General features: G+C 47.7%; 1 protein-coding gene across 2 annotated transcripts in view; it reads right to left on the bottom strand.

The window, feature by feature from the left end:
• The window catches only part of RNF138 (ring finger protein 138), a 41,226-nt gene extending 27,222 nt beyond the window's left edge, over window positions 1-14,004 (bottom strand). For both annotated transcript variants that reach the window (XM_055129359.1, XM_055129360.1), the window contains exons 1-2: window positions 13,727-14,004; window positions 13,200-13,391 (exon numbers count right to left, since the gene is read on the bottom strand). In XM_055129359.1, the coding sequence (XP_054985334.1) occupies window positions 13,200-13,309 (110 nt within the window). In that variant the 5' untranslated portion in view covers window positions 13,310-13,391; window positions 13,727-14,004. The remainder of the gene's footprint in view (window positions 1-13,199; window positions 13,392-13,726) is intronic.
• Window positions 14,005-14,773: the final 769 nt, after the last annotated feature.

Genomic DNA, 14,773 nt, shown 5'->3' with positions numbered 1-14,773 from the left:
AAAAAAAAAAAAAAAAAAAAAAAAAAAACAGGGAATGAGATATGGCTCATAGGGAGAGAGCATGCATCTGGCATGTATAACGCCCAGAGGTGCATCTCCAGCATCACAGTTCTCCAGCACCACTGGTTATGGTCCTGAGAGGCAGCAGCATGGTCCAAGCAGTGAACCACACAATCAAGTCCCCCACTGCCTGGCCATAAAAGCCGAGCTGAGTATTGATGAATGTGCCCCCCGACCTCACCCCATACATACATACATAAGTCTTACAGAAAAATTTTTTTGATTATTACTTATAGAATAAGATTGACAGGTCATTTTTTCTTAACTTTTTTAGTGAAATAGGTACTGACCAAGAATCTGCTAAACGTGAGAGGAGATGGGAGCCAGAGTGATAGTACAGCAGGCAGGGAGCTTGTCTTATATACACAGCCGACCCAGGCCCAACCCCCACCAACCATCCCTATAGGGTCAGAGTGATTCCGGAGTTCAGAGTCAGTAACCTCCGACCACCACCAGGTGTGGCCCAAAAATAACAAAAAGAAGAAAAAAGAGAAGAGGAAAAAAAGGGTAAGTAAGTATGTGCTCAAGAGAGAACTCAGGCTTCTCTAGAGTGGGAATAAGCAAGCAAAGAAACCAAGACGAGCAAGAGCTCAAAAGGTTGAGATACCGGCTCAAGGGAAAACAAGGACTTAAAAGAGCCCTAGCAGGTCGTTTTAACCAAAATAACAATGATGATGATGATGATGATGATGATGATGATGATGATGATGATGATGACTATAACCAAGTTGAAAACTACTGGAAAACTGAATAAAAAGTGTCCATGTTAATTAAGCTTAAGAATACTGAGTAACGAGTTTGACAAAGCAAAGATAGGTCCATGTTGAGACTAGAGAGATAGTATAGTGGGCAGGGTACTTGCCTCGCACGCGGCTGACTCAAGTTCAGCCCCCCGCACCCCATATGGTCCCCTGAGCCCCATCAGGAGTAATTCCTGACTGCAGAGCCAGGAGTTACCCCTGAGCATCACTGGGTTGTATCCCAAAAATAAGAGAAGCAAGTTACACCCCACCCCTCAAAAAGCAAAGTAAGTAGAAGTTCAAAGTATCTTAATGAAAGAGTTCCAGTAGACCATACGGACTGAAGAAAAAAAAGTATGAGGGAGGGAAATAAGGAAAGGATGAAACCTAGGCTGCACGTAGCCTAACCTAGTTTAATGCCAGACACTAGATATGGTCCCTTCAGTACCACCAGGAGTGATCTCTGGGCACAGAGCCAGAGGAAGCCCTGAGCAATGCTGGGTGTGGCCCAAAAATAAAAACAAACAGAAGAATGAATATAGCTCAGAAGATGGAAACTACGCTATGGAAAAGCTAGTATCACCTGACACAATACTGCCTAAGCAAACACACAAAAATGAGCAAACTGCATTTTTATTTTTATAAAGATAACCACATACATAGTCATACACATATAGTTAAAAATCAGAATAGAGGGGCTGGAGCAATAGCACAGCGGGAAGGGCGTTTGCCTTACACGCGGCTGACCCGGGTTCGATTCCCAACATCCCATATGGTCCCCTGAGCACTGCCAGGAGTAATTCCTGAGTGTAGAGCCAGGAGTAACTCCTAAGTATCACCGGGTGTGACCCCCCCCCCCAAAAAAAAAAAAGAGAGAGAGAGAATACCTACATCTAACAGGTTTGATACACTCCTTGAAAAAGAGTATTAATAATTTCTGAAATTCAAGTACCTAATATGTGCGTGCCAAATATTCTAATGGTTTGGGAAAAACAGCTGGGCACTTAAGACATAGAAAACTTTTTTATGCACACTGAATACTTTGAAAAAATAAAGTAGAAATAAAAGCAAGGGCAATTATACATTGCAACTTTATAACTATTTAAATTAACCAAATAATTTTAATTTAACTGAAGGACAAAAAAAGATATTGTACTTTTTTTTTTTTTTTTTGCTTGCTTTTTGGGTCCCACCCAGCGATGCTCAGGGGTTACTCCTGGCTTTGCACTCAGGAATTACTCCTGGTGGTGCTTGGGGGACCATATGGGATGCCGGGGATCGAACCCGGGTCGGCCGCGTGCAAGGCAAACGCCCTACCCGCTGTGCTATCGCTCCGGCCCCCAAAAAGATATTGTACTTTAAAGAACGAATCACTGTCACTGTCATCCCGTTGCTCATCGATTTGTTCGAGCGGGCACCAGTAACGTCTCTCATTGAGAGACTTATTGTTACTGTTTTTGGCATATCCAGTACGCACGGGTAGCTTGCCAGGCTCTGCCGCGTGGACTAGATACTCTCAGTAGCTTGCCGGGCTCTCCGAGAGGGGCAGAGGAATCGAACTCGGGTCGGCCGCGTGAAAGGCAAACGCCCAACTGCTGTGCTATCGCTCCAGCCCTTAAAGAAGAATGCCAGAGAAAAAAAGTGATAGCAAATTTTATTAACAGTTCTAATCCAAAAGAGAAGGTTCACTAATGCTAAGCACATCTTTGCCTGAGGGAATCCAAGGTTAGGTCTCACTGCCCGCAGGGAGCACCTGCTGAGAACTGAGCCAGAACCACTGGCTTCCCCCAGTCACTGCTAGGTGTTTCCCAAAACTAAAATAAAATAGAATAAAAAAGAGCAGGGCTCGGAGATAATATAAAGAAAGGTTTAGACATTTGCCTTGATGCCACTGAGGCTAAGACGTTTCGAACCCCAGCACCACCTGTGGCCCAGCACTGCCAGCGTGGACTCTTAGAGAGCCAGGAGAGTGTCTCAGAAGTCAGATGTGACCCTAAACCCCCTTAAATAGTCCTTAACAGAAAATATACGGGGAAAATTATTTGGGCGGTAGGGGGGAGAGGGAGGTCACGTGACAGCAGTCAGGGGACCACACCCAGTGCCACTCGGGGTTTACTCCTGGCCCGAAGCTCAGGGATCATTCCTGGCTTGGGGATCCGTATGTGGGGTGCTGGGGAGGGGACCCAGATGGGCCCCATGTAAGACAAGCACTCTACTCACCGTACTAGCGCTACAGCACCTATATGTCGCTTTTTTTTCAAAGACCAAGTCTAGGGGAGAAAAAGAGGGTCAGGATGTACACTCAAATGTATACATCCCAAATGTATACATTCTGTATTGGTTACAGAAGCAGTCATGTTTAAAAGCTTTTAGGGCCAGGAAGATAGCTCCAAGGTTGGAGCCCATGACTTGCATTTGCAGACTCGGAGCTCAATCCCCCTCCACATGGTCCCAGAGCCCCGCCAGGCTTCACCCTCTCCCACACACACCTCCCGTCCCACCCCGCACCACCAGGAGACTTTCCTCCTCAACGCTTCAATTTAACCCGCAAACCACACAATTTTATTACAATAATTACTTTAGTCTTTATTCTTATATTCCCTGGGCAAAATACTGAGAAAACATAGTAAAATATTCACATTTTCAGTAAGGATAGTGTGCTGCTATTTGTGTTTAAAAGAGGGGGAGAACCCAGCAATATCACTTCTGGGAATATATCCCAGAAATGCAAAAAAGATAGTCAAAATGACATCTGCATTTGTATGTTCATTGCAGCACTGTTTATAGTAGCCAGAATCTGGAAAAAACCCAAGTGCCTGAGAACAGATGACTGGTTAAAGAAACTTTGGCACATCTACACAATGGAATACTATGCAGCTGTTAGAAAAGATGGAGTCATGAAATTTGCGTGTAAGTGGATCAACATGGAAAGTATCATGTGAAATAAGTAAGAAAGAGAGGGACAGGGGCTGGAGTGATAGCACAGTGGGTAGAGCGTTTGCCTTGCACGCAATTCCCAGCATTCCATATGGTCTCCCGAGCACTGCCAGGAGTAATTCCTGAGTACATGAACCAGAAATAACCCGTGTATTGCCGGGTGTGACCCAAAAAGCTTAACCAAAAAAAAAAAAAAGAGAGAGAGAGAAAGGGACAGTCATAGAAAGATTGCACTCATTTGTGGAATATAAAGTAACAGAATGGGAGACTAACACCCAAGAATAGTAGAGATACTGGCACACTGAGAAAGGGGAAGAAAGACAAGTAGTGCTTAATATGAATTTTAAAATACTTTGACCTCTAAAACCCTCTGGAAGTGTTAGAGAACCTTGAGAACACTTTTTAAATATACTGCTCAAGGCCTCAATCTGTTATTAATATTATGAGCAGACGGGATGGAGAGATAGTACAAGGGTTAAGTTTCTGTACAAGGGTTAAGTCCCTTGCCTTGCATGAGACTGACCCCATTTCAATACCCATCACCCCAATATCCCCTGAAAACCAAAGAAGTAACCTCCTTCCCCAGCACAGAACTGGAAGTAGTCAGTTCAGGGTGTGTCATCCCCCAAGAAATTAAAATGCCACAAGTGTGTGTGGGGTAGAGGGAATTAAGATAGAGAAGGGACCAGTATGTTAATAATAGTTGGAAATGATAACTTTGGACAGGAACTGAGTGTTGAAAATAGGTAAAGGATAACTTTTCAGGATCTGTATTGCAAACTTTAATACCCAAAAGGAGAGAGAGAGAGAGCAAGAGAGTGAGAAAGAGAGCGCAAGAGAAAGAGTGAGAGAGCAAGAGAGAGAGAGAGAGAGAGAGAGAGAGAGAGAGAGAGAGAGGGAGGGAGGGAGGGAGGGAGGGAAGAAGGAGGGAGGAGGGAGGGAGAAGGAGAGTGCCTGCTATAGAGGCAAGGTGGGGGTGGGAATTGGCAGGGGTGACATTGGTGGTGGGGAATGTACAGTGATGAAGGGATGGATGTTGGAACATTATATGACTGAAACCCAACTTTGTAATGAACAACTGTGTACCACTGTGATTCAACTAAAAATAATTAAAGAGAAAAAATTTAAAAAAAAAAGAATAGTAGAGATAACAGAATGGGAGACTAACACCCAAGAATAGTAGAGATAAGGACCAGGAGGATTGTTCCACGGCTTGGAAGCTGGCCTCACATGCTGGGGGAAAAGGCAGCTCAGATAGAGAAGGGACCACCAAGCACTCGGGATTGGAGATGCGAGCTCTAAGCAGACTATAGACCGAACACGATGGCCACTCCAGTACCTATATTGCAAACCACAACACCCAAAAGGAGTGAGAGCAAAAGGGAATGCCCTGCCGCAGAGGCGGGGTGGGGTGGGAGGATGGGGAGGGAGTGGGGGGAGGGATGCCTGGGACCACTGGTGGTGGAGAATGGGCACTGGTGGAGGGATGGGTACTCAATCATTGTATGACTGAAATGTAAGCACAAAAGTTTGTAAGTTTGTAACTGTACCTCATGATGATTCATTTAAAAAAATTTTTTTTGCTTTAAAAAAAGCTGTTTCAGGTTAAATAAATAAATAAATGAATAAATGAATAAATAAATAAGGAGGGCCTTGGATGTGGATCAATTGATAGCACTTGCCTTACACAGATGGGTTCAAGCTACAGTGCCAAAAAAAAAAAAAAAAAAAAAGAGCCCCAAAATAGGTAATTTTGGGGCTAGAGTGATAGCACAGCAGGTACGGCGTTTGCCTTGCACTCGGCCAAACTGAGTTCGATTCCCAGCATCCCATATGGTCCCCTGAGCACCGCCAGAGGTGATTCCTGAGTGCAAAGCCAGGAGTAACCCCTGTGCACTGCCAGGTGTGACCCAAAAAGCAAAAAAAAAAAAAAAAAAAAAAAAAAGGTAATTTCAAAACATGATGCAGAAAGAAAATATTTATCTCCTATACATCAACATAAAATGTCTGAAAGAATACCAATACCACAAAAGGGATAGAGAGAATACAGGGCTAAAGCACTTGAGCTGATTGCCACTGAGCCGGGATGCTTTCCTTGGAGCACCACCAAGGAATGACCGGTTAGGAGTAGCCCTAACCACTACCACATGCGGCCCAAAATAAAAATAAATCAGTATCAAAGAAATCAATAGTCATACATAGAAGGAAATTTTGGGAAAGATAAATTACAAAAGAACAAGGAATCTTTTTACTCCATGTTTACACTTCTGAGATTTTGAATCACTGTATCACACTGTCATCCCGTTGCTCATCGATTTGCTCAAGCGGGCACCAGTAATGTCTCCATTGCAAGACTTGTTACTGTTTTTGGCATATCCAATACGCCACGGGTAGCTTTGCCAGGCTCTGCCATGCGGGGAAGATACCCTCAGTATCTTGCCAGGTTCTCCGAGAGGGGCAGAGGAACAGCACCCTGGTCGGCCTACCCGCTGTGCTATCGATCCAGCCCCATATGAATGTACTACTATTAATATATTAAATATATAAGTACATATTTTTAAATAAAATAGGGCTAGAAAGATAGCTCACCAAGTGGAGGAAAAACTTTGCATGCAGGAGCCTGGGTACTACATTGTCCCCTGAGCACTGCCAGGAGTGAACCCCAAACAGAGTCAGAACATCTATATGGAGCCCCACAACAATCCAAAATAAACATTTCTGGGGCAGTGGGGATTAAAGCCATGCCCAGCAGTACGTGGGGGTTTCTCCTCGCAGTGTGCAGAGGATCATATGCAAGTGAGAGGGGGTTGAACTTCAGTCAGTTGTGTGGAAGGGAAGCATATTACCTGCTTCTTTCTTTCTCTCTCTCTCTCTCTCTCTCTCTCTCTCTCTCTCTCTCTCCCCCTCTCTCTCTCTCTCCCTCTCCCTCTCTCTCTCTCCCCTCTCTCTCTCTCTCTCTCTCTCTCTCTCTCTCTCTCTCTCTCTCCCTCTCCCTCTCTCTCTCTCCCCTCTCTCCCTCTCTCTCTCTCCCTCTCCCTCTCTCTCCCTCTCCCTCTCTCTCTCTCTCTCTCTCTCTCTCTCTCTCTCTCTCTCCCTCTCTCTCTCTCTCTCTCTCTCTCTCCCTCTCCCTCTCCCTCTCCCTCTCTCTCCCTCTCCTCTCTCTCTCTCTCTCTCTCTCTCTCTCTCTCTCTCTCTCTCTCCTTCCCTCCCTCCCTCCCTCCCTCCCCCCCCTCTCTGTAACATCCAGGAGCATATTACCTGCTAGATCTCCATCCTCCTCCCCCTCCCCTTTCCCCTCCCCGTCTCTCTCACGCTCTCTCTCTGGGTAACACCCAGGAGCACTCAGTGCTTGCTCCTGGCTCTGTGCTCAGAGATCACTCCTGGCGGTATAGAGAGGGACCACTATCAGGTGCCAGGGAGTAAACCCAAGTCAACTGCATTCAAGGCAAACGCCTTACCACTGTACTAGGTCACTAAATTTTTTTTAAGCAGATTAATTTTGACAGGGGGGGTGGAGAGGGTTTTTTTTTTTTCCAGAAGAAACACATCTGACAGTACTTGGGGTACAAACTGAAGGGTTCAGCCCATTGAGCCATCTAATATCTAAACTAGTTTTGCTTACAGGCTAAAGAAAATATAGAAAAGAGAGAAAAGGGAACTTCCCCACGGAGTTCAAGGAATTACATACACCAAATAGGGATGCAGACTTCAGAATGGAACGCCTACATTATTAATAATTCTAAGTTAAATTAACTCCAGGTGATAGAAATATGAAAATCAATTTCTTTATACTCTTCTGTATTAAATTACCTAGGGGAGAGGAAAACCAGAATCTTCTTAAAGAAAGAAAGATACGGTAGCTGAAGCAACAGAACAGTGAGCTAGACGTTTGCTCTGCACACAGCCAACCCAGGTTTGATCCCTGGCACCCCATATGGCCTGTGATCCCTACCAGGAGTGATCCCTGAGCAGAACAGGAGTTAAGCCCTGAGCACTGCCAGGTGTGATCCAAAAGCAAACAACAAGTGATCTATGGTGCTGGGAGGTAACTCAACAAGCTAGTGCATGCAGCAGATCCAAGTTCAATTCCTGACACAACAAGCCCACAGCACTGCTCTGAGCACTGAGGGGGAGTAACCTGATCACCACTATGTAAAACCCCCAAAAGTTAGTAGATGTATCTACGCTAACAAACCAGAATAGGACACCTTGCTGAATGAAAAAGTAAGTCATGTAATGTTCACTAAATCCCATTTATATTTTCTTTTTTCCAGTACCCACAATTAATCCCAAAACCTCACAAAGGGCAGTCATGTGCTCTATCCCTAAGTAACAGCAGTCCTGAAAATACATGCTATGTTTTTAAATGCATCAGGAGGGCTGGAAGAAAATATGCCAATCTCTTGGGGCCAGGGAGGTAACTCACAAAGACTGAGCACACGTGCTCTTCATACTCAAGTGCCACAGGGTATGACCCCAACAGTCCCCAAGATGGTAGTCCTCTACCACCACTACAGCCATACACACAGTCACTATCATTTTTTTAAGTGCCATTTTATAAATAACCATCAAGAGAATTTCAATGAAATCTTAAAACTTAAAAAAAAAAAGAGCATTCATTTAATAAATCAGCCAGAACCCCTTACGGCCTTTCAAAATTTTAACAAGCAGCTGGGAGATTACTCAAGGATTTGGAGTGCAAGCTTCAACTGGTGCACCTTAGGTGGGATCCCTGATGACACATGGTCCCCAAGCACCACAGAGAGTATTCCGTGAGCAGAGATCCAGAAGTAGAGACCCACCTCCAACACTACTGGGTGCAATACAAACCCAAAAATAAAATAAAAACAAAACTTATAGGAAAGAAGAAAATTTTAAAATACTGAGAACACAATTGCTCAAAAAGCAAAATACCAATCAAGGTCCTAAGAAATATAAACTGAGGTTTGAAAGACGGCTAAAGATTTAAAAACAGGTTATGCATACAGGTGTCGTCGGTTCAGTCTCCCACACCAAATGAACAATATTGGGAGTGACCCCCAAGCAGAGAGCCAGGAGAGGCCTTAAGTACTGCCAGGAATGGCCTTAAACCAAAAAAAAAAAAAAAAAAAAAAACTGAAAAGGCTAGACTGGGAATGCAGCTCAGTGGTAAAGCACTTGCCTTGCATTGTGAGGCCCTGGGTTGGATCACAAGCACAGAAACAAAACTTAAAAATTAAACTGAAAATGCAAGGGCCAGAGAGATAGTTCAGTAGGCAGGGTGCTTGCCTTGCACACAGCCAACTGGGGTTCAATGCCTGGCATCCCATAGGGTACCCCATAGTGTAGCTCAAAAAACAGTAAATCTGAAAAACCAAATTAGTAAAAAACTATAAATCTGGTTATCACAGTAGCTAAAAAAATAAAAAATAATGAAGCTATGAGTAAGAAGTAAAAACTATTAGCGCATTTTTAAATGCTTCCATAATGAGGCTGGAGCGATAGCATAGCAGGTAGGGCGTTTGCCTTGCACGCGGCCGACCTGGGTTCAATTCCCAGCATCCCATATGGTCCCTTGAGCACCGCCAGGAGTAATTCCAAGTGCAGAGCCAGGAGTGACCCCTATGCATCGCCAGGTGTGACCCAGAAAGGAAAAAAAATATTAAAAAAATAAATTAAAAAAATAAATGCTGGGGGGGTGGGGTGAAAAAATAAATAAATGCTTCCATAAAGATGTGTCTAAACATGTTAGATTTCCTTCCTTCCTTCCTTCCTTCCGCCCTCCCTCCTTACCTCCTCCCCTCCTCCCTTCCTCCAGGCCTCTCCCTCTCCCTCTCCCTTTCATCCCTCCCCCCTCTCCCTTCCATCCCTCTCTCCTGGTTCTGGGATCAGGATCACTTCTGGAGGGGCTCAGGAACCCATACTCAGTGCCAGGGACTGAACCCAGGCTGTATGCAAGCATACAGCTGTACTATCACTACGACCCCTAGATTTCCATCTTTAACTTTAGCAATGCATCAACTTTACATGTAATTTTCACTGTGATGGAAGTTTATTTCTAAGTTAATTACTTGACCACTCATAAAAAGAAGAAATGAGGTTTAATTCAGCCTCTGAAAATTAGAAGGAAACACCAAGAGATGAATATGCATGCAAGATAAACCAAAAGCTGGTACATTCTAAAACCCTAGTATCTTTTCTCACCACTCCCACTATTATCAGTGTGGCTCAGTCCCACTTCTCTAAAAGAGCAATGTAGGTCTGTTTCACTAGTTCAAAACTACGAAAGAAGCTGCAATCTGCAAACTAAAATAAACTTTCTAAAATTGAAATTATGCCTCCCGCTTCCCAGTTCAAAACTACTGACGGTGCTCCTGGGCTTTCAGAAAAAAGCTTCAACTAGCTGTCTCACACAGCACAATTGCTGCCAATTATTCTGAAACTCCATCCCCACTACACGCATCCTTTCAGCACAACATTGTAATTCATGCAGTCACTCTATCCTGGGTAACTAATCCACCCTCACATCAGAACATGACTGTAAATCTACTCTCAGGATATTATTCCCTCAACAAATCTGAGCACCAAATTCTGCCCTGAATGAACTATTTCACCTAGGAAATGCCTCCTATGACCAAAGACTCACTCAGTGTTACATCTAGTGTTTTAATGGCTAAGGTGAGTTCTCAGTTTTCACATCAGTTTTCACATGGATTAATGATGGCAGAATCTTGAAGCACTGGTAAAGAATTGGTGTTCTCTGCAACTATAAAATAATGACTTTAGGGGCTGGAGTGATAGCACAGCAGGTAGGGCGTTTGCCTTGTAAGCGGCCGGCTCGTGTTCGATTCCCAGCATCCCATGTGGTCCCCTGAGCACCGCCAGTGGCAAGCCAGGAGTAAGCCCTAAGCATCGTCAGGTGTGACCCAAAAAGCAGAAAAAAGGAAAAAAAAATGACTTTAACATTACTTTAAACAAAGATGCCTCAATAAAAGAATTTTAATTTTTTTCTAGATATATCTTCTAAATCGATAATGAAGAAAGGATCATTTTATACCTGACAAAAGAAAAATTCAACTGCTTTTTGAACCAAATAAGGAAGATTAAACAGAAATTTTTATTTAGATGAAGTGATTCTAATGATAATGAAATCCCTGGGTAATTCTGCAGTCTTTGAAAGGACAATGAAAATTTAGGAGAATTCAATCAAGACCTTCTACAAAAAAAAAAAAAAAAAAAAACTTTTTCCCATTCTGTATTCTTTAGTTCAAGTTCAGCTCAGAACTTTAGAGCAACTGTGTATTGGAGAAAAGAAATCAACAACAAAATCCGTCCTTCAAATTTTTGGAAATTTGACATTTGGGTCACATTCCTCAGTGCTTTAAGGGACCACGTGGTGTCAGTCTTCTTGCTTTTAAAGCATGTGGTCTGCCCACTGCGCCATCTTCCAGACACCTTCTCAAAATAAATCTAATCTAATATAATCTTACTTTTTCCAAATCTAATCAGACTACACACAATTTGAAAGAGTTAATTTGAGAAAGGTCTCGCCTTTCACTGTTCCATTGCCTGAAGTCAATCAAAGGCTGATTTAAATTTTCCTGTAGGGAGGAGTTATAGACAGGACTAGACGGTCCCCAGAGCATAGTCAGAAGTAAATTCCTGAATGTAGAGCCAGAAGTAATCCCTGAGCAACACTGGGTGTGGCTTCAAACCCAAATACATTAAAGAATAAATCAAAATAAATTAATTAAATGACGATAAGAGGTTTAAAATGTATACTGGGCCATAAAACGCTCAGAATATTTTTCTAACAATCTACATTTGTTGCAGCAAACAAACTTTACACTGTCCTTCACTTCAATTAAAAACCAATTAACTGGGGGCTGGAGTGATAGCACAGAGGGTAGGGCGTTTGCCTAGCATGCAGCCGACCCAGGATTGATTCCCAGCATCCCATATGGTCCCCTGAGCACCGCCAGGAGTGATTCCTGAATGCAGAGCCAGGAGTAACCCCTGAGCATCCCCGGGTGTGACCCAAAAAGAAAAAAAAAAAAAAAACAGTAATTAAGTGGCGGGGCTGGAGCGATAGTACAGCAGGTAGGGCTATGCTATGCCTTCCGCACAGCCAACCCAGGTTCGATTCCAGGCACCCCATTATGTTCCCCTTAGGCCAGCCAGGAGGAATCCCTTGAGGGTGGAGCTAGGAATAAGCCCTGAGCACTGACTGGTGTGCCCCTCAAAAAAAAAAAAAAAAAAAAAGAGAGAGAGAGAGAGAGAGAGAAACAAGGCTTTAGTGGTGGAACCATAACTTCTATCATTAAAAGCCACAGAGTAGAAGAGTAGGCAGACAGTAAAGACTGGGATCTGAGTAAGAGTAGACCTGAACTGGACACCCAAAGTTCAAACCATTCTTTACAAATAGAACCTTCTCCCCCCACTGCCCAAAAAGTAGGAGAAAAATATACCCATGGGTATAGTGCCCTGCAGCTACAAAATTAACAATGTTCATGCTGTTGTAAACTAAGATACCAATTTTTTTAATGAGAAAAAGGGGGAAAACCCCAACTTGCTCCATCTGCCTTGAAGCACGCAGCACTTTTCTCAAGACTTCTAGGCCAACCCCTGCAGGAAAGGTTTTTGCAAATCCGGAACGCGGCCTGGGAGTTGTGATGTTTACTCACAAAGTTTGGGGGGGGGGGGGCGGGCACGGGCTGCAAGCAGGCGCGTCTGGGGCGCGCGACCCGTTCACACACCCGCTCCTCCCAGCTCCCCTCTCCGCAGCCGTCAATCATCCAGGGGCTTCCCCGGGACCGGCCCAACCCCCAGCGCGCAGCAGCGCGCCGCAGCCTAGCCCGGGTCTCCCCTCCCCGCGGCCGCCTCCCTCTCCCGCGCCCACCTGGCCACGCACCCGGCCGCGGGGCCGCAGAGTGAAACAAAGGGAATCTATCACCTCAGTGCCCGGAAATCCTGCCCGTTCCAACGGGGAGAAAAACGCCGATCATTCCATCCCAGAACCGCCTCCGAAACGCCACGAAACCCTGGCCGGGGCGTGCGGTGCAGCCGGGCGGAGCGAGCGGGCGGCCGCGAGCCCCGCGCGCCCGCAGGGGCGGCGAGGCGCTGGGGGGGTGGGGGGGAGGAGGAGGAGGGGGATCGCGAGAGCCCCGGGCCGCTCCGCCAGAGGGGCGCGCCGCCACAGCGACGGGGGACCCGGCACACTCGACACCGCAGCTTTCCCCCGGGTTGCTAGGAGACAAAAAGGCTCCACGTTCCCGGCCAACGCCGCCCGGGCCCGCAGCGGAAGGAAAGGGGTGTCCGCGGGCCCGGAGCTCCCAGCGGGGACCCCGGGGCGCCCCGCCCCAGGAAGCCGGAGACCCCGCGCCGAGGGGGCCCCTCCGCGCCCCGCGGGGCCCCCGGCCGCGGGTCCGGGGCCTAAAGCGCCCTCCCGGCTGGGCGCGCGGCGCGGAGGGCGCGTCTACTCACACGTGCTGACAGGCCGCGGTCCGCACGGGCGTCTTGAGCACCTCCTGGCACACGGGGCAGTAGAAATCATCCTCGGTGTACGGGGTGGCCGCGGAGAGCTCCTCGGCCATGACGGGGCGGCGGAGCGCGCAGCGATGGCGGCGGCGGCGGCGGCGGCGGCCGGAGCGGCGGCGGCAGCCCGGGCCCGGCTCCCTGTGCGAACCCGGAGGGGGAAGGGAGGCGCGTCAGGAAGCGGCTCGCGCCGCCGAGGGGGCGGGGCCCGGGCGGGGCGGGGCCGAGCGCCGGGACGCGGCGACCCCCGCGGGGCCGGGCCTCGGGGCGACGCCGGGCGGGGACGGGCCGGAGCGGGCGCCCCGGGGCCCGAGGGTGAGGGCAGCCGCCCCGCCGCGACCGCCCTCCGGCCCAGGCCCTCCCCTCACCTGGCGCCCCGCGCCCCCCTGGCCCGGCCCCTGCACGCGCGCCCCTGCACGCGCGCCCCCGCGCCGCCCCGCGCCGCCCCGCGCCGCCCCGCGCCGCCCCGCGCTCACGTTTAGCCCCAGAGCGGCGGCGCCGAGGCAGCGGCCGCCCCCGCGCGTGCTGGAACAGGGCTGGCCCTGCGCGGTGCTCGGGCTCCGGCGTCCGGCCGCAGCTGCCTGGGCGAGCCGAGGGCGGGCGGGGAGGGGCGTCCTAGGTACGCCGAGCTCATCGGCCCGCACCGGGGCCGAGCCCGAAGCTCACGGCGCGCCGCGATCCCACCGCCCCTGCCAGCTCTTCCTCGGCATTGCGCCGCCTGCAGCCGGCGCGGCGGGTCAGCGAAGCCCGGAGGATGCCGTGCGCGCGGCGGGGGCGGGGCGGGCCGGGGGCGGGGCTCCGAGGCCGTCTCCAAGGCAACCGGCGCGTGGCGCCGGCCGCTGGTTGTGACATCAACAGCTGGCTGCCCACCTGTCGCCCGCGGCCTGCCTGCTAACAGGAGCTCCTTTCTCCTGGCTCCTGTCAAACATAGGCGGGGAGGTTTTTTTAGGTATTAATTTTTTTTAAATCATTCCCTAATTTAAAGATGTAGTCCCTACTCAAGTAATATACGTTGTGAAATTTTCATCCTTGGAGGTCGAAAAGGGTGGGGTTTTTTTTTTAAGATTTTATGGAAAGAAAAAGATTTTATAAAAAAAAAAGTTTTTAAAGTTTCATGCTAGACTTGGTCTAGCAAGATGCTATAAAAGAAAAAAGTTTTAGGGGATGGAGAGATAGTACAGGTGGCAGGGCACTTACTTGTTTTGCACCCGCCCGACCTGAGTTCTATCATCGGCATCCCATATAATTCCCTGAACACTACCCAGAATAACCCCTGAGCAACTACAGGTGTGCCCCCACTACAAAAAAAAAAAAAGGAGGAGAAGGGTTTAACTTTTTCTTTCAACAAAGTGTAACTGACCAATCGTAGTCACATGCATACTTGGACCCGGTCCTGTTTGGTTTTTGATAGTAATAAAATTGAGAGAGAAGCGTGAATCTTTTTCTTTTGGCAATGCTGTAGGGTTACTCCAGGCACTGGACTCAGGACTTGGTCCTTGTGCTACTGCCGGGAAGGGAACACA

The sequence above is a fragment of the Sorex araneus genome, chromosome 2 (genome assembly GCF_027595985.1).
Source record: "Sorex araneus isolate mSorAra2 chromosome 2, mSorAra2.pri, whole genome shotgun sequence".
In the NCBI taxonomy this organism is placed as follows: domain Eukaryota; kingdom Metazoa; phylum Chordata; class Mammalia; order Eulipotyphla; family Soricidae; genus Sorex; species Sorex araneus.
The sequence above is the reverse complement of the archived record's forward strand: the minus strand, read 5'-3'. Positions and strand labels throughout refer to the sequence as shown.